At 36.9% G+C, this 23,134-nt stretch overlaps 3 protein-coding genes across 4 annotated transcripts; all 3 read left to right on the top strand.

The window, feature by feature from the left end:
* Positions 1-3,556: 3,556 nt before the first annotated feature.
* ecm1a (extracellular matrix protein 1a) lies at positions 3,557-5,162 on the top strand. Its single transcript, XM_055220249.2, has 3 exons — positions 3,557-3,714; positions 4,317-4,576; positions 4,658-5,162. The coding sequence occupies exons 1-3, from the start codon at positions 3,657-3,659 to the stop codon at positions 4,859-4,861; spliced, it is 522 nt and encodes a 173-aa protein (XP_055076224.2). The 5' UTR covers positions 3,557-3,656; the 3' UTR covers positions 4,862-5,162.
* Positions 5,163-5,839: 677 nt separating this feature from the next.
* Positions 5,840-18,992, top strand: pip5k1aa (phosphatidylinositol-4-phosphate 5-kinase, type I, alpha, a). Of its 2 annotated transcripts, XM_055220146.2 has the most exons (17): positions 5,840-6,131; positions 6,412-6,529; positions 6,878-6,911; positions 7,762-7,796; positions 10,379-10,468; positions 10,792-10,922; positions 11,075-11,192; positions 11,683-11,835; positions 12,084-12,383; positions 12,484-12,680; positions 13,231-13,314; positions 13,389-13,437; positions 13,535-13,619; positions 14,478-14,717; positions 14,864-14,999; positions 15,343-15,436; positions 17,205-18,992. In XM_055220146.2, exons 2-17 carry the CDS (start codon positions 6,512-6,514, stop codon positions 17,205-17,207), a joined length of 1,767 nt encoding a protein of 588 aa, XP_055076121.2. In that variant the 5' UTR covers positions 5,840-6,131; positions 6,412-6,511; the 3' UTR covers positions 17,208-18,992. The 2 variants fall into 2 exon arrangements, with proteins under 2 accessions (XP_055076121.2, XP_055076122.2); XM_055220147.2 differs by lacking the exon at positions 6,878-6,911 and having other exon boundaries at positions 5,844-6,131.
* Positions 18,993-19,272: 280 nt separating this feature from the next.
* Positions 19,273-23,108, top strand: psmd4a (proteasome 26S subunit ubiquitin receptor, non-ATPase 4a). Its single transcript, XM_055219680.2, has 10 exons — positions 19,273-19,423; positions 19,901-20,041; positions 20,124-20,238; positions 20,326-20,412; positions 20,499-20,567; positions 20,650-20,865; positions 21,852-21,960; positions 22,101-22,232; positions 22,556-22,608; positions 22,708-23,108. The coding sequence occupies exons 1-10, from the start codon at positions 19,398-19,400 to the stop codon at positions 22,876-22,878; spliced, it is 1,119 nt and encodes a 372-aa protein (XP_055075655.2). The 5' UTR covers positions 19,273-19,397; the 3' UTR covers positions 22,879-23,108.
* The last annotated feature ends 26 nt before the right edge of the window (positions 23,109-23,134 follow it).

A 23,134-nucleotide genomic window follows, 5' to 3' on the forward strand; every position in this document is an offset into this window, starting at 1 on the left:
CAGGCTGGACCTAGATACAAACAATACAAGAACCCTTACTTTCAAAGATATCAAAAGAATGATAAAAACCCTATTGTTTCACCTCAGAAAAACTTGAATAACTGGATTTGTTTTAAAGGATGGATTTGTGTTTTGAGCTTTAAAATGGGGCACTCCAAATGCTATTATAAAAAAGACTGGATGTTATTTAATATAACTTAGCTGAAAGAAGAAAGTCATATACACCTGAGGATGAGTAAACTATAGGCTAATTTTCATTTTGGGGTGAACTATTCCTTAAAGAAGTTAAAAAGAAAGAAGATACTTGTCTACCTACATAGTCATATGCACTTATTTGAATGCTCATTTATACTGGGCCCTTATTCAATATACGCAAACCTAATTTGCTTAGAGGAACTCAATGCAACTGACAAAGGCTTTTTGTGAGAAATACTTTCAGGCAACTATTAAATGTTATAAACTGTGTGAAACATTTTCATCCTATTTTTCCAAACCATTTACCCCTAATTTTAATGTTTAATTTTAATTAGCATGAGTCAGTAAATAAATCTACATTGGTTACAGTTTTACCCCTGATCTCAGCAGTGACTCAATAGAACTACATGTTGATAGTTTGTAGTATAACTTAATGATGGAGACTGATTTATTTCTGTGCTTAAATTATGCTATTTGTGTATTTTGTATGTGGGAATGCACATTTGTTTGTGCATTTGTTTCCCTGCTGTAGTGCCACCTGTTGGTCAGCATAAATCACTGCAACATAAAGTAAAGAATGTGCAGAATTATTTGTATTTTTATATAATTAATAATACAATCAGTTACTCTCATTGTAACCGGTTTTAATTTTTGTATAGCTTACCAAGGAAACTCTCTTTCCACTGCAAGAAAAACTCACATGGTTAGTTAGTTTTAGGACATTTCTTCACCTCTAAACACAACACAATTCAATGGCTAATTTAGAATACAAGTATAAACAAAATGGAAAATTCATATGCAGTGAACCATACATTAGCTCATTACTTTATACGATCGTGGGGTAAAATCACGGACTCCACCAAAGGTTTTTAGGCAGACGTTGTTCTATAGACGAGCGCTTGAGGGCGCTTTGAAAGCGCAAAGTTGCTTCCACCGGTTGGTCGGTGTAGTATATGTCCCGCCTCTCCTCTATCGTGATTGGACGGCTGGATTAAAAGTAACTGCCGGTCACCACGTTTTGATTAAAACAAACAGTATAACCAAAATAACAATTGTTTTACATAATATCTTACAAAGTAACGTTTTAAAATGTAAGAATCTAAATTAACATGTATATTTGTTTTGGAATATAATTTAAATTGATCTCCGCAAACTGCTCCACTGCGTATGACCTTATTTTACCTCTCATCTAAAACCAGGGCAGCACTAATCTATAGGAACATCCCGTAGATGGGTCTGATATACATTTCTAGAAAGTATTGTCTTTCATTTTAGTTACCAACAATAAGCGTTTTTGTATTGAGCTAGTTTTCTTTTTTGCTTTGTCTTTTTTGTTTTGAAGATATGGGAGTGTTGCTTCGGCTGCCTACACTGCAAAGCCTAACATTTTTATTCAAACAAATGTTTGAGTAAGCTCAGTATTGACAACCCTGACCTGGAAATTAATATCGGTTTGACCATTTACTATAAAAACATGTAACATCACCAAAGCCATTATATAGTCTAATCATACTCTATATTGCTTACTGTGGGGTAGTACATTTTTAAAAACTACACCTTTATACCTAAAGTGTGCACAACACCTCAGGAATATATTGGTACCTCATTGGCATATTGGACTTTTTAAAGTGCACTATACCAATGACAGATTTTGTACCATTTTATCTGACCATTTTATGTGTAGAAAAGCATCTGCAATCTAACAAATAAGATGGATAATAACAAAATATTGGTTAGCAATATTTACTAAATGTGGCATTTCAAAGGTTACTTAATGTGAATGACCTCAAGAATTTGGGGTTGATACAATCGTATTGCTCAAAATATTTCTCAGAAGTCCATATTGAATTTGCCATTAATCTTGCTTTGTTTAATGGCCAGCAGTGGACTACCTCAATTTTTTAATTAATGTAGTTTCTTAACTGAGTATGACGCATAACATTATTCCCAGGAAACTGAGACATGGGAGTTTTCTTTCATGCACTATTGGGCAGTGCAATGAGCAATCACATTTTAAATAGATAAAAAGTCTGAATGTTTTGAAAGAGGTTTGTGCTGGTAAAGATAAGCAGGAGCTGTAATCCATGAACCATGATCCATTTACGCATTTTCTGCCTATGAATCTCTATTCGGATCACGGTGAGAAAACCGATATGATAAATTTCTGTGCTGTGTGCAGCTTGTGTAGTTTGTTTTGAGTCAGCCTTATATCCTCCCCAAACAAACTCAGCAACTGTTTCTCACACGTTGAATGCTGCAGACCAGCTGAACCCTGAGAAAATGGGTTTTTTTACATACAAATATGCTGAAATGTCAAATTTAATTAAAAATCATTACATTATCATAACATATAAGTTAAAGGGATAGTTCATTTTAAAATGAAAATTCATTTTCTCATCCTCATGTTGTTCTAAACCTGTATGAATTTCTTTTTTCTGATGAACACAAAAGAAGATATTTTAAGAAATGATGGTAAACACACAGCAGAGAGTGACCATAGACTTCCATAGTAGGAAAAAATATGATGGAATTTAATGGGTACCGTCAACTGTGTGCTTACCATCATTTATCAAAATGCTTCCAAAATATTATTTTCCTACTATGGAAGTCAATGGTCACTATCTGCTGTGTGTTTACCATCATTTATCAAAATATCTTCTTTTGTGTTCATCAGAAAAAAGAAATTCATACAGGTTTAGAACAACATGAGGATGAGTAAATAATGACAGAATTTTCATTTTAAAGTAAACTATTCCTTTAATATGTGGAAATGCTATGGGAAAATGTGTCTCCTTGTGTAGATTTTATATTAAACATTTGACATATTTATGTGTACAAGATTTATAATATTTCAGATAATAGGAAGAATAGTCTTTTTGTTGGCCTATTTTATACTGAGGCTTTCATAGATGATATTACCTATTTATTTTGACATTAAAACCATAACTAATTTTGGATATTTTTCCAAATACATAAAACATAAATGAAAAATAACAAATTAAAAGCTCTTACTTTTATTCCATTTTATTTATTGGTTGCTTACAAAATATGTCTCATGCTTTATAGTGAACATTTTACAGCTTTTTTGTTTTTTATATTTAAATGTATCCTTTATAACAATTGTAAATTAATCATCTTCCCTTCTTTCTGCCTTAAAGAAAGATATCCGAATAGAAAATGTGTGCCTTTAGTAAACTGTATTGCACCTGGTCAACTCCAGATCTTCCTGTTATGACTATCTACTGCTGATGTTTAATGTAATGCCACACAGGAATTTATATCAATAAAAGACGACCTTGTCTCTCTTTTTCAAAATCTGCCATACCCACCTCTGATCACAACCCCACCCCTCCCAGATTTCATCCGTTTAAATCTGGATTGGATCTCTGTGGTCCCTCAAAGTTTCCATCAGACCTGAAGGCAACAGTTCACATTTGAAAAGAAGAACCGGAAAGGAAATAATGGTTTGGAAAAGCACACTTGTTGCTATTTTGATTCTTCAGCTATTTACCTGGGGAGGTATGTGCTTCTTTTACAAATTTTTACTCTATTTATGATTATTTGGTAACCATTAAACAGTATATGAAAGATGCCATAAGATATTTAGATATATGATACTAATATTTATTCTCAGATTTTCATGCAGCAACATTTATGCCGTTCCGAATTACAAATTCTGACATTAATATTGAACATTAAACTAGTGATGTTTCTTTACATTTTCTAAACACAGAGCTCAAATTCATTGCATTTTCCTTTTCTCTTTTGATTGACAGGATATAAAGGCCACGACTATTGGCTAATTTTAACCTCCTAAGACCTCGTGTGTCCACATACATGGACGTCACTGCAACCTGTTGTGTACAAACGTGGACAATTACACTGCTTATGTTCAAATTAAAATATTTGTTTATTATATTTAATTGTTCTTACCCCAAAATAGCTGAAAGAAATCTGAAAAAAAGACAAACCAGGTTAAACTATCAGCTGATAGCTGAAATATTGCTTTTATCGACTGGGGCCAAATGTTGGCTGATATATCTCTAAAAACTAATTTTTTTGCATGATACCTGTTTACATAATAGGTTTTAAAATATATATCTTTTTCTCCCTTCATATAGGTGGACAGAACATTGACCCTGATGCACTTCTGAAATTAAGCTTTCCTCCAGCTAAACCTACGCTCGGTAACCTCAATGCAATTTGTCTTTATGGCAACGGCCGTGCAAGATACCCTGCCAGCTGTTTTCCTTCTTCAGGTTATGCTTACGCTCGTCGAGCCGGAAATACAGTAAACAGATTAGAGGTATGGTTTGGTCAGTGCTGCTTTGGGGGCGTGGCCACAGGCAAAGGACAGATCCTTTGCTGTGCCAAACAGGCGGTGAGTACACAGAAAGAAGAGTGATAAACAGAGCCATATGTGAATATTCCTAGCTGATGTATTTTTTTGTTGTCATTGCAGTGGGAAACTACCCTTACCCAGTTCTGTATCGATGAGTTCTCAACCATGACCCTAGCCCATGAATGCTGTGAAGTGAAAGGGGAAGACAGGTGGAATTGCTTTAACAAACAGGCTGCTAATCCTCTATATCAGCCCCTTCCTGGATTCACTGCCCCACTGATACCACCAGACAGGATTTTCAATTGGGACCCTAATACCTGTTAAAGGTCTGGTTGCTAAATGAAAATTGTGATTAGAAGTATATTTCATATGAAAACATGATCATTTAGTTTTACAGTATTACAGTATTAATCATTTGCATCTCTAGAGTAAAACAGTGTTAAAATATCATGTTTTAATGAATTCTGTTTACATTTTGAATGTATAATTATGTCTCATTTAAAATATGCAAAATTTTGAGACAAAAACTGTTGCTTCTGAGTGTCATTTTTTACTCTACAGTAAAAGTTTTGCAATGGTGATGTATTAGACAAAGGTTTTGAATAAACCAATGCAGATCGGCTGATGATTATTGTCTGATTTCTGGAATGCAGATGTTGGAATTCTGGGAGAAAATCAATAGTGGACATATGAGGAGTGTATCTCGCCATAGGCCTACTTAAGCGAAATCCTATTGATGATTGATATTATGCACCCTATATATATTAAACAAATTCACATGCCTGTTTTATTTTTACCATTTACAAAAACATACTGTTTCATAATGCACCCCATAACAAAATGTATACCCGTATAAAACTGGACAATAAATAGTTTAGTAAACATAGATGCAGGTATTTATCAACAACATTGCTAAAATCCATTAAGTTACCAATTATTATTATTATTATATATATATATATATATATATATATACATATATACATTTTTAAACTAAAAGTAGCTAATAAAATATATTTATTTCTGTTATAAAATAACGATTATTTGTTTGTTTGTTTTGTTATTGTTTATTTGTATCATATTATTATATTTAGTAGTGTACACAAACTATAAACCAATTAAAATAAGTATGTATTGTGCGTATATTAACTCTAACTATTTGTTAATAGCCTAAGTGATGCTACTAATTTCAATGCGTCACTTATTGCTTTAATTAAATTAATAGCCTACTCATAAATTATGAATGAATGAATGCATAAATGAATCCATTGACGAAACATTGCAGGGTTGTAAGCAGCCGCGCTCCCTCTGTAAATTTCGCCGATCTGAGATCAGTGGTTGTCACCGCACCCAGGACAGAGCGCTGCGGTGCAGTCTTTGGGCAACAACGTCACTTCCGTTTGTTTTGAGAGGCTCGATGAACGAGAACGAGCTTCCGTGCTATTCAACGGGTAATTTACTAAGGAGCAACCCGTAAAGTTATAAAACAACAATTACAAGTTTCCCGTGAGGTTTTTAGCGTTTTTATGAATGATAACCGATCTGCAACGATAATTTTGATATTATTCCTGAGTGAAAACCGGAGTAAGTTGAGGTAAGTGTTCGCACCTGGAGTTATATAACGTTAAGATCACTAGCCGTTAAATTCGACAGGATTTAAACATACAAACTAAAAGCTGTTTATGCTATTCATACGATTGTTTTTGCAAGAAAGCGACAGACTGAGTTTGTGAGGAAACTCCAGCAATAAATACCGCGACACACGAAACCACATTTTTAATTAGCAAACGCGTCTTTTAGTTTTTTAGTTTATCATTATATCACTTTTTAAGATGACTAAGTTAACTGGGCTGACTAGCACGCTTTATTTGCAGGGGTTTTACACGGCTGTGGGACACACACCACAAGTGAAAACAAGCAGGACCATATGAAACTTCCGCCAGAAAATGGCTTCGCCTGGTGTAGTTTCTGCGGATGGGCCGACCTCCACCAGTAAGAGACGAGTTTACTTTTATTATATTTTCACAGAGAATTTATAGATAGATAGATAGATAGATAGATAGATAGATAGTGTGCAAGCAGAGAGCTTTTTACCAAATTTGGGTATTTGTAACCTAGACAAATGAACACTTTTACTCATAATTCGGTTTAAATGCTATTTTATGCTTTGTTTTCTAGTTTACCTGGTATCTAGAGGATCGCAGTCTTGTGTTTAACTACGAAAAGCAATGAGCTGATGTATAGATAAGATAGATGTTCACTTTCACTTTTATTGCAACAAGTTGGTTTGAAGGTTATTTTGTGTTTTGTTTCCTTTGATAATGTGTTGTCACTCTTCAGATGTCTTTATTTTGGAGTTTATGGCAGCAGAGAGGTACTTGCGTGCATGTGTGTATGTTCACTCACATGTATTTTTGCGTTTTTGCTGTATAATTTGTGTAGGCTGTCTGTTTTGAATCAGGTTTGAATATTGTGACTGCCGGACGGATTGTGCAATACAGACTCAGCTGTTTTTTTTGTGTATGTGTGGCTGAATTACAGTTTTTGTTAAAGAACAAAAAAGTTGAAACCCAGGTGTCTGTGCATGCTGCTTGTTTACACACAGTATAGCTATGTTGTGGTTAACAATGCATCAACAACTCCTGTGTGAAGTATTTAAACAATTAGCATTTGCACGTTTTACCTTTTAGTTTTAGTGTTAGGTATGTTTTTCACTAAAGCAAGTTAAAATCTAACAGGTCAGTTTAAAAAAAAAAAGTGTTGATAAGAAAAGTTTTCATAAGTAAATAGCAAAACATTAAAGCCATGAAGTAACCGTGTGATATCTTATTTGCTCATGAAGTTTTGAGTGTGTAACGTGATAGGGAAGTGTAAATTTGTTGCTGTATATGAAAAGGGGTTTTTGTATGTTACAGTTAGGAATTTGTAAAGTCACGGTTTCAATCCTTGTTATTAAAAAGCAGAACAAAATTGGGAAATAAGTGCCTTGTAAGAAATCAGAAATATTACAATAGAAGAGTTCTTCAAACTTTAAGGGGACGTCTAAGGATTGTTGCATGCTTGAAGTTTCAGGTCTGCCTTCATTCCTAAAAATATTTCATCATGAATTTTCCAGAATATTTTATTCAATCTTGCTTATTGATATTTTCCCCTACCATTTTCATTACCCTGTGAACTTTAAATTTGACCATGTTTTTTTAATGTGGTTTTATTATTTGGTGTAGGTACTCCTGGAACCCGAAAGATGGCTTCTTTGGAGGTAATTATATCCTTTCTTTTGTGTCAGTTTTAGATCCACTTGCTCTATTTTTGTAATAATTGCTATAAACTGGCAAATGTGTTTGTCACCAGACTGTTGGCACATTTTGTAACTGTTTTTGTAATTTGTGTAGGCACAAACTGTCTTGATGACAGAGGTGTGAATTGCAGTCAATTTTCCTATCTAACGTCTCTCTTCTTTTTCCAATTTCTGTTCCTTTTTTATTTGTTGCACATCAGCCAGTAGTCCTCTTTCACAATCCAAAATAGGGCTCTGCGATATTGACAAAAATTAAAGTCATTTTAAGATGAATGGCAATAATATACATCTCTGTATTTTCTACAAAGTAAATTAAATGTTTACATGCAAGGCAGAGCCTCATGTGAGATGTCACACTGTTATTAAAACGGTGTATGATGAAAATAAAATTTAAAGGGGACATATCATAAAAATCTGACCTTTTCAATGTTTAAGTGCTATAGTTGGGTCCTCAGTGCTTGTATCAACTAGGGGTGCACCGAAATTTCGGTCGAAAATGGCATTATCGGCTTCGGGCCGAAATAAAAAATCCAGCCGAAAATGTAAACCGAAAATGAATGCCAACCGCGCCCCTCCCATCTGTGCGCTAGCGCTTGGGTTTCACTCACGGTGATCAGTCGTCTCCCACCCCTCCCCTTCGTGCTCAAGCAGGTTTCACTCACGGTCGAGCTGTTTGCACGCGTCTGCAAAGCATGTCTTGATGTGTAAACTTTAGAGAGAGTCGCGCTAATGTGTCTCATACTGTAATCCATTAACATACATTTGGCGAATAAAGCAATGAAAAACAACGTAACGTTTTTATGTGGAGCGACTGTTGTGCTGTTTGGGATTCACCTTCGGTCTCTGTATGTGCACGCTTTTAAGTACCCTCGGAAGTGTACATATGAAACATAAAATCTAGCTGTTATTGACAGGGCACATATAAACAAAATTCTCTCCACAGTATTCTTTTTCTAATAAAACATTTATTTATGTCTTAAGTGTATGTATAGATTACAGTCAGATTAACCTACTTAAGTCTGTGTCATTAATGTTGATCAAACAACCCATGACAAAGAGACAAATAGCTCTAAAAAATAATAATATATTTAATTTATTGTGTTATGATTCATTTAATTTGATTTCTGTACCTAATGCTAATTTCAGACCTTATTAAATGTACAACTTTGTTCTCTTTTATAAATGTTTGCAATTTCTTTATTGTTTATTAGATTTTTCCCACCCGCTTTTTGCTGATCCGAAAAATAATCTGATCTGTGCCTCAAAAACTGTAATGTGATTCGAACTGTGAGTTTTTTATCCGTCACACACCCCTAGTAAAGTTAGTACACAGTGATAGCCATAAATGCAATTGTAATAATAATTGGCATAATAATTTATTTCTGTGTTTCGGTTTTTTCGGCCTTGGTTTCCTTTTTTCGGTTTCGGCCAAGAATTTTCATCTCGGTGCATCCCTAGTATCAACCTAAAAAAAATGAAAAAGAGCAACTCAGTAACTTAAGGGGGTCGCACACCGGACGCACAGCGTCGCGTCTAGGACAACTCAGAGGTATCGTACACCGGAAGTGAACATTAAATAGCGCGAGCTTAGTCAGATAGCGTCTACTTCAAAATGCAAAATATTCGTTAGCAGCCAAAGTTAATCGTTAATGATTTGGGACAAATATGATGTTATTTAATGTTAAACTATGTGAGTGGCGCTCTGTGGCGCGATCGGGATTAGACCAACTTCCTGAGTCGTAGAGGCGCCTGTCCGCGGCGGTGTGCGTATAGTCATAGAAAACAATGTGTTCGAGTTTTTTAGAATGGCGCTGCGCGTCCGGTGTGCGACCAACCCAACCCCCCTTTAGTTTTGGTAAACGATTTTCTGCAAGCATAGGTCATAGAAATTTGGCTCTCTTTGTGATGTCAGAAGAGGATTATACCGCCCCTAAATCTGCACTATCCAACCACGGTACTGCCATTTAGTGTAGAGATCAGCTCATTTGCATTTTAAAGGGAAAAACGCAAAATTTTTGCTTGCACCGACCTAAGTGACAATTTTAACATGTTATAATAAATTATTTATATGGTTTTTAGAGTTAAAACTTCACATACGCACTCTGGGGACATCAAAGATTTATTTTACTTCCTAAAAAAGTCTTGTGAAATGTTCCTTTTAAAGACAGGGTTTTTGTCAGGGTTACATCAGATCTCAGACAGAGTTTTTGTCAGGGTTACGTCAGATCTCAGTGTACATTTCTGGCAGAGCTCTTACAAAGAAAAGATGATCATATCAGACCATACCGATATAGAGCATATTGTCTTATTTCATAATACCGTATATATTACCAAAACTCAATAAAAAATCTCTTATCAAAAGATTACAACCTTGGTGCTCCATTTTTTTAAATAAAATATTTAATGCATACCAACAGTGTAACAATGACCAAACGAATCATGGTTATGATGTGATAAAATTGCATGCCATTCAAAACATTTTTTTTTCATTTTTAAAAATTGTATGTATATCTGTTGTTTACAAGCAACCATATGTCTTTCAGGGTCTGAGCAATATAGCTCCATCCCAGACAAACAAAAAGACCTTGGGGCACAGAGGTATAGACCCCACTGGAGAGACCACTTATAAAAAGGTAAATGTTTTCGATATCCAAAACTAATCTGGTATGATGCATGTTTCTGAATCTGTCAGATATTAATATGTAAGAGACTTCTGTTCTACTTGGCACGTAGATGAATTTAGTTATCTGTTGTATTAAGGTGATAACGCCTTTTCGGTGTTGTGTACAGGCACGTACAGATATGACCAGCAGGCCTTGAATCGTTGCTTCTTGCTTTTAACAAATGTCAAAGCTACAAAAAACCTAAGCTTCAGAATTCACAAGTGAACCATCCCACCCTCATCTATATTATATGCTAACATGTTTTTCTGCCCCCCTCCTTTGGTACTCTTCAGACCACATCATCTGCTCTGAAAGGTGCCATTCAGCTGGGCATCACACACAGTGTGGGGAGCTTAAGCCAGAAGCCAGAAAGAGATGTGCTTATGCAAGACTTTGAAGTGGTGGAAAGCATCTTTTTTCCCAGGTGTGTGTGCATGTGTCCACTGACAAGTAAACGTATTGAGTCTGATGGTCTGATTAAAGATGTATATAAAGATATATATATATGCTATCACCAGTAACACCTGTATTTGATTCATTTACAAAGAAACATTTACCAAATTTTTTCTCTCTCAGTCAAGGCAGTAGTTCAACTCCTGGCCATCACCATGGTGACTTCAAGTTTAAAACGTATGCTCCCATTGCTTTTCGTTACTTCAGAGAGATGTTTGGGATTCGACCTGATGACTACCTGGTAATCTTGTTTCTTCATCACGTTATGTTTTAATCATTCATTGTTTTATCCTGATTCAGACCCCTTCAATCACAGATATTCAATATGTTTGGACCTGAGAGGACCTCTTGTGTTTACAGTAAACAATGTACCCGACCTGAAATGACCCGAATAACTTTTTACCTAAACGTGCATAAATGTTTTTCCTTTTTTTCAAATTAGACCTGATTGGACCCGAAAGTAAATGGCACTGATATGTGTCTCTCGGGTCGGACCTCGGGTTTTCAGATCTAAGTGGACCTGTGCGGAGTAGAGGTCTTCACATTATAGGAACAATATGTTAAATCGATTTTTTTTATTATCATGTTTGGGGTCTCTCACATTTTAAAAATCTGATAAGATTGGTGTGGGCCAGCCTTAAGTCGTTCTTTGTGGCTTTGCATTTAGTACGAGGCACAAATGCAAGATTGCATCAATGTGTAACTGTTCTGTGTCCGTTTGTTTTTTGCAGTATTCTCTATGTAATGAACCCCTCATTGAGTTGTCGAATCCCGGAGCCAGTGGTTCTCTCTTCTACGTTTCCAGCGATGATGAGTTTATTATAAAGACGGTGCTGCACAAGGAGGCCGAATTTCTACAGACACTCCTTCCTGGATATTTTATGGTAAAAAAAATCCTCTACCAATTTGGTGTTAACAATGCAAATATTTTATGCTCACACACACATGAGAAGTGTACCTGGGATGCACTGTAAGTTACTTTAGATCTTCCGAATGCACAAAAAATAAGTTACACAGGTGCATTTGATTTCAAAAAATTTCATGCAATAAAATTCTTAAAATTTCAAATAATTACCTGATTAAACTTAACAAGAAAGGCAGTTTGTTAAAAATGTAAATTTTTGTCCTCTAGAATCTGAACCAGAACATGCGCACGCTTCTTCCCAAGTTCTACGGGCTGTACTGCGTTCAAGCCGAAGGGAAGAACATCCGAATTGTTGTGATGAACAACCTGCTCCCCTGTGCCGTACCCATGCACCTTAAATATGACCTCAAGGGCTCCACATACAAGCGTCGTGCTTCCCCTAAAGAGAGGGCGAAGAATGTGCCCACATACAAGGACCTGGACTTCATTCAGGACTTGCCTGATGGGTTGCTGCTTGAGAATGACCACTACAATGCCCTATGCAGAACCATCCAGAGAGACTGTCGGGTGAGACTGCAAGACTGGACAAATTGTCCTTGATTCAACTGTACTCTTCATGACTTTAAGTCAGATTGTCACTGACACAAAGATATATGTATATGTGTAGGTGCTTCAGAGCTTTAAGATCATGGACTACAGTCTGCTGGTGGGCATCCACAACTTGGATCGGGCAGGTGAAGAGCCACCTACCGCAGTACCTGATAACCAGAAAAAGGCTCCAGGCCAGAAGCCTTTATACTGTACAGCCATCGAGTCTATTCAAGGGGAGGCCAAAGGCAAGACGCCACCACAGCCCTATGAAAGGTTAGTGATTAGTGATCTTTAAACCCTGTAACACCTTTCAATAGGTGTGGCATTATTTGTTAAAGATCAGAGCTGATAACGGGATTGGTTTGGTTCTTACAATGTTGTTTATAATGTACAGTACTGTGCAGAAGTCTATGGCCACCATGCCACCATTAGATTTGTTGATCATATATAATTATTTCTCAGTGTCTTTACTAGAATACAACCAGAAAATACGGGAAATGTGTATGTAGTATTAAAAACAGTATAAAAGTATAAGCTGAAGTGTCAAGTTTTTAGGGTAAACTCCATTTCCAATTGAGCAATAGCAGGCAGCTGCAGGATCTCTTAAACTTAAATTAAATGAAATCCTAATTTCAAATTCGAATCGAATGATTTCAAGACTTCAGTCTCCTCAAAAAAGTTCAAGATGTGTTTCATGCCAAGAGAGGTCACACTAAATACAAGACATTTAGGCCTGAAAATTATTATTATAATTTTATTTTGTGTACATAGTTCCTGTTTTTCTTTTTGAAAATAAAAACATGTATTTGTATATCTTTTGCAGTATGGGAGGAATTCCAGCTTTCAGCTCGAAAGGAGAAAGATTGCTGGTTTTTATTGGCATTATTGATATCCTGCAGTCTTACAGGTAAAAGACTACATGTTTGCGTTTGTCTTTGTCTTCATACTAAGTGCCTACATTCAATTTTTCTGTATTTTTAGGCTTGTAAAGAAGTTGGAGCACTCGTGGAAAGCCCTGCTGCATGATGGGGTATGTTGCAATAGAAAAAATCATATCAAATTTTGCACAAGGAGCTATCATGAAATTGATTCATTTTTTTTTCTAAACAAATATATCATCTCTTTAGGACACCGTATCAGTGCACCGGCCAAGTTTTTACGCAGATCGGTTTCAAAAGTTTATGTGCACAACAGTCTTTAAAAAACCTACAGGTAAGTTTGCTTTCCAATTGGAGTTGGGGAAATTTATGCTTAATGCATTGATAAGGGCTATGGCAAACTGAAAAGTAATTCAAGAGATTCAAGGTAATTTCTAGAAATTGCACATTGAATGTTGACATCTACATTAAAAGGTTTAAAGGGGCCGTGGCATGAAAATCTGACTTTTTCCATGTTTAAGTGCTACGATTGGGTCCCCAGTGCTTCTATCAACCTAGAAAATGGGAAAAAGATCAAACCAGTAACTTAGTTTTGGTAAACCATTCACATGAAAAATAGGTTGTTGAAATTTGGCTCTCATTATGATGTCATAAGGAGCTCTTATTATAATAATACCGCCCCTTAATCTGCACTATCCAACCACAGCGCTGCCATTTAGCACAATTGAGTTTTAATTGCAACAAACCACCATCATTGTGATCAGGGTTTGAATTATCAGCTCATTTGCATTTTAAAGGACACACCCAAAACGGCACATTTTTGCACACACCTACAAAGTGGCAGATTTAACATGCTATACTAAAGTATTTATATGGTATTTTGAGCTAAAACTCACATATGTGCTCTGGGGACACCAAAGATTTATTTGACATCTTAAAGTCTTGTGCCATGGCCCCTTTAAATCCTTAACTGTTATTCGCAGCAAAAATGATCATGGTAATTAATTGGTCGTATCTGGTGGATTTATTTGCACATAACACAAAAATACTGTCTAAATTATTATACATTTTGTTGCCATTTTACTCCCACTCCACACATGCTTGCGGTGTAGTAATCCAAGTTCCTTTTTCAGTTTCTCAGACACTGGGGAAAGTTTCATGTGGAAGTAACTTCTCTCTTTTTCTTTCCTAGTAAAAATGTCTCCCGCAAAGAAGAGTCGAGGTGGAATTCTTCCTGGTGGGAAGAAAGCAAACACAGCCGTATCTTCGCTATCGCAACAACAGTCTCTTCCTGTAGCGACAGCACAAACAAGCCTTGAACAAACACAGCCAGTAGCCCAAGCACTCCAGTCGCAGCAGAATATGGCACAGCTGTTCGGCTCCAGCAGCGGCGCTGTGTCCCTCAGCTCAGAGACGCAAGAGAGCGACGACGGTAGGAGACATTGTGAGAAAGATAAACAAAGTAGAAGATAAGAGTAGTTGCTAGTTGAAAAGCCTTGAATGTAATTCAGTTGCTAGATTGGCTGAAAGTTTGCTTTTTTGGTGTACACAGAGAAGTCACTTTTTTTTTATTTCCAGGTATGCAGACAGATCGTCCTGACCTTCTCCCACATCAGTTTACTGAAGATGATATCACCAACAGTTCAGTCGATACAACCCTCTCTGCGACATCTACTGTGGGCTCCAATTTCTCCGCAAACACTCCAGTTCCCAGGTATGTGTTTGACATGCTTGGATAGATGTGCTCCGTATACTTGCATGTTAACTGATGATGGCGCAGATAAAGATGACGTTATTCGCTATATACAGAAGTGAGAAAAAAAATAGATTCTATTACAGATCACTTTTTGAGACAAACAATTCAATGCCTGTTCGGTTTAGATCCAAAATCTAGAATTGACAGTATATATGCCAAACTGCCCCAGGATCCAGATTGCAACCTTATATCCTGTTGATGGGGTCACACTGATGGCACAGCATTTTGTCGGCTCACTAATGCAATCTCAGTCTTACATCACACATGAAAACACCGATTCAAGTTCCTGTTTTTCTTTCAGTTGGAGCAGTACAGCTTCTCACACATCTGGGGAAAGTTTAAATGTGGAAACCATTTCACTCAACGAGATTGTTCCTCATACCAACACATCAGAAGTAAGAAACATTTTCTTCTGCTATACAACAGCAAGAACATGCATATAATATTTTTTTAAATGATCATCTGTATACATCAGTCCTTCCAGAAAAACGCGGAGTTTTTTTGTGATTGTTGCGGGCAAAAATCCTCGATTTTGCGGCACGTTTTCTTAAAAAATACAATGGAATATTCTGGATATTTATGCAATTTATGCGATGGAATTGCGGGAATTTGCGAAAATTGCAGAACTTGCAAAAACTGCGGAAACTTGCAAAAGCTGCAATGATGTTCACGTCACATAATCACATCACTTCATAACGTTCCCATGGCAATAAAGGACACGGCTGCGCTTTTGGGAAGTAAATGCAACATTTTTTAACTTTCTGCTAATATATATGTGACTTTTTGCTACGAAAATGCGGAGATTATGAAATCATGCAAGCCCCGCATATTTTGTGCGCGGAAATATGTAATTAATGCGGCGAAAGTGCATCGTATTTGGAAAAAATGCAGCCCTGCATAAATATGCAGACTTTGGCTGATTATGCAATATATCGCGCGATTGCACAATCGCGTTTTTCTGGAGGGACTTGTTAGACAAAAAATAAACTTCAGTATTTATAACGTTTTGTCTTTATTTATCCCCCGATAACCTCCGCTCCAACACGAGCTCAAAAACAACAACCGGCTTTCCGCCCGAGCTTCATAATAAAAGTCCCATTTTAGCTTCGGTAAAAGGTTATGTGAAATAATAAAAAATATTTAGCATGGAGCTATAATATACATAAACACATTTGAATGTCTTAAACTTAACAGGACTGATACATGCTCTGTAACAGTGGTTCTCTGCTGACCTAACACATCAACGTTTTTCCTATTTAAGCCGAGTAGTTATACGAGCAAGTTTGGTGGTACAAATAAAACGTAGCGCTTTTCTAAGCGGATTTAAAAGAGGAGCTACATTTTATGGCGTAATAGCACTTTTGTGAGTACTTCGACTCGGCGCAGTAACACCCTCCCTCTCCCATTATGAGAGGGAGAAGGGGAGCGGACTTTTCAGGCGAGTCGAAGTACTCCCAAAAGTGCTATTACGCCATAAAATATAGTTCCTCTTTTAAATCCGCTTAGAAAAGCGCTACATTTTATTTTGTACCACCAAACTTGCTCGTATAACTACTTGTCTTAAATAGGAAAAATGTTGATGTGTTTGGTCACTTCTAACTTTATCTCTAAATGGTACCATTGAATGAATGGGGCTAAGCTAAGTGCTATCGAAGTGTCGCAGCACGCTCCAGCGCTTACGTGCACGCACACAGATGATAGAGGGATGTATCAACAATTCTTAGTTAAGGTAATAACATATTTTAATATTGAAAATATGGCTTAACATTTGGCATCATCATTGTGTCATTTTTATGATGTAAATTACGTGAGCAAAAGCAGTATCTGCTCAAGAAAATCGACAGCCTGTATCGGTCATCGGCTAAGGCTGATGAAACAAAAATCGGTATCGGCACTGAAAAATCCATATCGGTCGATCCCTAGTTTTAATTGCTTTTAAACACTGAACCACTTTGATACTTTGGATCACCACTTCATGTTGCATATAAAACTCTGATCTAAACTCTGATCTGTTCCTATGTTCATAATTGCTCTAATTTGCATAAATTGTGAAAAAAATGTGGATTGGAATGTGTTCGAGCCACTGAGAAAAAATGAGAGCTGTCCAAGTAAACATCTCCCTTAAAACAAAATATTTAAAAAGTAAATGTTTTTCTGTTGCAGTGAAAGACTGTGGTTGACGAGGACAAAATAAATCTCTCCCCTGGATAAAGATTACTCTCTTTCAAGGACTTCTAAAGAAGAAGGATAACCCTAGAATTGAATTGCTTTCAACATCAGGGAAAGTGAAAACCAGAGAATGTGGAGACCAAATTATAACAACGCACACAATTGTTCAACTATAAAGATATTTCCCCCTTTTAACATTTTTTCGGATGTCAGCCATACAGCGTCCAGTATTGCTGCTAAAAAAATGGAACCAAAGGACAAATACAGCCATGTTTGCCAGAACTTAATAATGTTTACAGCAATCATAAAGCGATGAGTACAAGTGGCTTCTGGAGAACAAACTGGTCTTTTAAAGTACCTCAGCGAGAGTTGAACATTTTGTAGTGGACTTATTTCGCCCATGCAACGCAATGCTGTTTTCCCCGTTATGTTGCTAAGGAGACCAATGCGAAACTAATGTTTTGGAGTCACATATTTAATTTGCTAAGAGGAGAAAGTAAAACATTTGTCTATTTTACAGATGTTTTAAGAATATGATTGTCTGCGAGAACGAGTGAATCCACATCAGGTTGCCTGAACAATCATGTTACAAGATTTAGTTTGTTTTTTTACTTTAAATCTGTGAAAATAATTAATTTTAGAAATAGATTTAAATGGTTTACTGTAATAATGTGTGATCTAAATGTGCCTTAATTGCACAAGTAATTAACAGGACACTTTTTACTGTGGGATGTGCGGACTTGCATGGCCTATAAAGTACACAATCACAGTATACATCATTGTTCAAATGTCAGTCTGCATTATGTGACTGCTTTATAGACTACTTGCTTAAACGCCCCCTAAAATACTTCTCCAGTTCTTCCAGTTTTTTTAAGTAATTTTGTTTTATTTGCTTATACATATGATATGATGTGCAAAAAGAAAGTGATGGATAAAAATATGCTGAAAAATGTCACGTTTGTATAGTGTAAATGTTATAACTCGTATAAAAGGCCAAATTCAGTATTTTGGGTCACAGGACTGATAATTTTTGGAAAACTTTAATGTAAAAAAAATGTTTTTAAGAAGACAATGAAATGTAAGACCTGGCAGACTAACTACTGTAAAATCTGTAACATATGGTATGTATACCGTGTACCTCTTTTATGGACTGTAATACATAAACCTTTTGGACATGGTTTTATGAATTTTAAATCAAACTTAAGATGGAACCAAAGTGCTAGTTTTTATATTTGAAAATGTGCATATTGTTATCAGTTAACCTATTGTAAAGACATTGCTAAAGATGCAAATATTTTAAATATGGATAATTATGGGTACTCTGCTGGATATTTGTTTCATGCGTTGACCTTTATTTTTAAAAGTGAAAAACATTCCTGTACAAAATCCTATTTATTTGTATGTTTGCATGTAATTTATTTCTTTATCTCAGGTTCCACAATTCCAGTGTGTTTTTTTTATACAACAATGGATGTAAATTCTGACACCTGGTGGTTGTGTGAATCTGATGTTCATCAAAGGTTAGAAATGTATACACTCAAGATCTGGGATTCTTGTGCAATTGCTATTTACTCTTGAAAGTGCTGCATTCACCTTTATTGTCTTATCAAACTGAGAATGTTCAGTGGTAGCTTTAAATGAAGCTGTTCGACACTCTTACAACAAAATGTCTATTTTTTTGTTTTTGCTTTCAACCAAATGATGTCATTGGCTCATTCTTAATGTTTTCAGCAATATTTCATGTTATATGCAAATAACTTGAAATAAAACGGAAACGTAAAATGTGTCTCGTGTTTAAAATGTAATCTGCAGCCTCCGGAGGTAGCATATGCAGGATTCATACGTCATCAAGGAGCAGTACAATCGCAAGTCATAAACATATTACAACAATTTACGATTAACTTAGAATAATAGTCAACTTTATAATTGTTAATATTCTGGAAAAAACCGTTTTGATGACGTATGCAGCTTACCATTGCGCCCAGAGAAGGTAAATTTGTAAAACACGATCTCCTACCATTTGGGGGCGCAAAAGATACGATATTATAACGCCGCAACCGGGAAAGTAACAGCGAAGAAATGGTTAGCCAATCAGGTTTGCCGTTACAAGCGCCATCAACCTCCTGCATTCTGTAAGCCAATCAGCGACGCCGTAGCATTTGTGAAAAGGATTAGAGGATTTCCAAGATGGTGCTCGAAAGTACTATGGTCTGGTAAGAAATAAACAAACGTACTACTTTAGATAAATTCACGCGTTTTCCGCAAAGTACACATCTTCTATTATTACAAGACAACAGTTTTATCGTTACGTCGAAGGGTTTAACTGGTAGTTGAGGGAAAGACAGATAATTTAATGGTCGGTCTCTGGTTAGGATGACATTTTCCTGAGTCATTATTCAGCAGTCAGATATAACGTTACAGACAAACAGAAAATAGAAATACATTCACGTGCAATTAACACTATGTATGTTATAAATTTTACTGTTGAATCTATGTCTCAAGTTAGTAAGCTGCTTACCTCGACTGCATTTTAGCTAATATATACGTCATTGACTTTGAAGTTCAAGCATATATCGTACATATGTATAGATCGCACAATGACGTTTGTTTTGCAGTCCATTACAAACGTCAACGGACTTGTAACGCATCCATATCAATCGGATGATGATTGTGCTCACTTGTCTTGATAGTGTGGACAACAGTGAATACATGAGGAATGGAGACTTTCTGCCTACTAGATTACAGGCACAGCAGGATGCTGTCAACATAGTCTGTCATTCAAAGACCCGTAGCAACCCAGAAAACAACGTGGGTCTGATCACAATGGCCAAGTAAGTGTGTATTATATTTCTTTATGCTGGTTAAAATTACTGTATGTGTTTGTGATATTCCATATATGTTTGTTTTGGGCAGTAATTGTGACGTCCTCACCACTTTAACACCAGACAGTGGCCGCATACTCTCAAAGCTTCATGCTGTTCAGCCACTGGGCAAAATCTCATTCTGCACTGGCATACGGGTGGCACACGTATGTAAAGGCTGTATGTAAAAGGCTTAACATGTAAAATTTGTATCTCAGTCAGCTAACATTTGCTTTTTGTATGTTTGCATCCAGTTGGCACTCAAGCATAGACAAGGCAAGAATCACAAGATGAGGATTGTTGCTTTTGTGGGCAGCCCAGTGGAGGACAATGATAAAGATGTAGGTTTCTTCATGAAGTAATATTAATTTAGGCTTGCACATTTAAGTGTTGGTTACAAGTATTCCCCCCTTAATCTCTTACACAGCTGGTGAAGCTGGCAAAGCGATTGAAAAAAGAAAAGGTCAGCGTAGACGTGGTCAATTTTGGAGAAGAGGTGACTTGGCGTTTATTATTTTCATTTAATATTCAGCTTTGTTAAAATGTTTCATTGTGTTTTTCTTAAATATTGCAAATAGGTTGCGAATACAGAGAAACTGACTGCATTTGTGAACGCCCTGAATGGAAAGGAGGGCACAGGTTCTCACCTGGTCACGGTTCCCCCTGGGCCCAGCCTTGCTGATGCTCTGCTTTCATCCCCCATCTTGGCTGGTGAGGGTGGTACTATGCTGGGCTTGGGTCCGAGCGACTTTGAGTTTGGAGTAGACCCCAGTGCTGACCCAGAGTTGGCTTTGGTGAGTAAATCTCTGGTATAAATAAATTACACTATTGGCACATTTATGGCCTGGTTTCACAGACGAGGCTTAACTAAAGACAGGACTGGGCCTTAGTTAAATTAAGATGTTTAAGGATCTTTTATAAACCTGCCTTAGTAAATGATGTCACTGATGTGTATCTTGAGAGGAATGGCACTGTCATATTTTAAAATCAGTAATTGCATGTTATTTTCAGTTGAGACATCTCAAACATGTGTCCTAACTTGTGAAACCTGGGGTAAAAAATAACGGGTCCTTGAAATCCATGAAAGTTTGTGAAAGTTTTTTGCAAAAAAATCCATATTATTCCCTGTGTAGTGTAGGATAGTATCATATAAATTGTAGACTTTTTAAGCACACGTGCTAAACTGTTCACTTTAAATGCTTATATCTTCTGTATGCGAATGTTGATTCATACCTAAATGCTTTTTTGCATAGTTGTGTTTGACACATGAATACGTCTTCGGGTTACGCATGTAACTGTTTTTCCCTGAGAAGGGAACGAGACGCTGTGTCTCCCTTGCCATACTTTCTGCATCCCTGTAACGCCGTCTTTGGCAAAATTTCAGATAGCGATATACTTCCTGGCTCCCGCGTCACCCTGTCTTTGTCGTTAAGCTTCACCATTGGTTGAATTTGATACACATTCAGATACCCTGGAGGCGTCCCCTAAGTGTCACAGCAGTGACGCATCGCAAGTTCCCTCGAAAGGGAACTGTAACAATGTATCTTAAAAGGTCACACATTGTAACCTTGCTCTCACTTGAAATGTGTCCCCACATTTAGTTCTTGAATTTGAGGATATTGTACCTGGAAAGTCCTTGAAAGGTCCTTGAATTTGAAGTTAACTAAGGTGTGGGAACCCTGTGTAAATGTATACAAGTAGACCCTACTAATAACAAAATGTAGACTTTTTAAAGTGCGTAATAGGACACCTTCATACTTTTATTTGCTCTCTTTTACAGGCTCTTCGTGTATCCATGGAGGAGCAAAGGCAGAGACAGGAAGAGGAATCTCGCCGGGCGGCTGCCCAATCAGCAGCTGAGGCTGGCGTTTCTGCCTCTGCAGCTGATGGTCAGTATTTATTGCACATGAAATATTAATTCAAATAAGTGAGGATGGTCATAAAACACCCTTTCAAGGTTTCACAGTACGAAAACTTTTGATTCCCATTGCAGACGTAATCATGATTGTGTCTTTTTTACCCCACGCAGAACCTGAGGAGGCTCTTTTGAAGATGTCTGCATCTCAGCCTGATGCTGGTGTTGCTGCCCTGCCAGATTTCAGCAGCATGACAGAGGAGGAGCAGATAGCCTACGCCATGCAGATGTCCCTGGCGGGTGGAGGTTTGTTTTCTTCTTGTACCTATTTTCCGGGATGCCAATCTTAAAGGCGGGGTGCATGATTTCTAAAAACACTTTGGAAAAGGGAGTCAGGCCGACTTCCAAAACACACTTGTAGCTAATTAGCAGTAAGGGGCAGAAGGTCTACTAACCGCCACCGTATGTGTGGGGCGGGTCTATCAAAAGAAGGTCCAGATTCTATTGGGGTAGGGGCGTGTTTGTTTAGGTGATTTCAAATTTCAACAAAGGCGTTCAGAGATAAAGCACCCAGCCTTAAAATCATAATTTAACCAAAGATAAACAAAAAACTGTCTTTATTATGTCAGAATTTGCAGAATCAATGGACACGGGAGCATCAGTTGATACTGCTGAATCCAAGGTGAAGTCCAGTACACACTGCTATACTAAGGCTATCGTCCTTTATTAGACACCAGTTTTGGTAACTTTTCTTTTGTATATTTCTAAACTGAACCTACAGGAGGAGGATGATTATGATGTAATGCAAGACCCTGAGTTCCTGCAGAGCGTTCTGGAGAACCTGCCTGGTGTTGACCCCAACAATGAGGCCATCCGAAACGCCATGGGTTCACTGGCATCTCAGAGTGGAAACAAACAAGAGGGGAAAAAGGACGAAGAGAAGAAAAAATAGATGCATGACATAAAACTCAAGTGGTCAGAAGAAGTCCTTATAAAAACTTGTTCTGGAATGACATTCAGATTCTTGCAAGGTTGTGTGGTACCTCAAAAATTCACACATGGCTTGCTAATAGTTTTCTCCCATTTTGCTTTGTGCACAATTATTAAATAGTTGATAAATGTGCAAATGTTATCTATATGGTTTTTGCCTTTTCTAATGCCATTAAAAGATGGTTAAATCTGCTTTACGGTTCCTTTTTTTTAAATGC

The sequence above is a fragment of the Misgurnus anguillicaudatus genome, chromosome 20 (assembly GCF_027580225.2).
Source record: "Misgurnus anguillicaudatus chromosome 20, ASM2758022v2, whole genome shotgun sequence".
Lineage (NCBI taxonomy): Eukaryota > Metazoa > Chordata > Actinopteri > Cypriniformes > Cobitidae > Misgurnus > Misgurnus anguillicaudatus.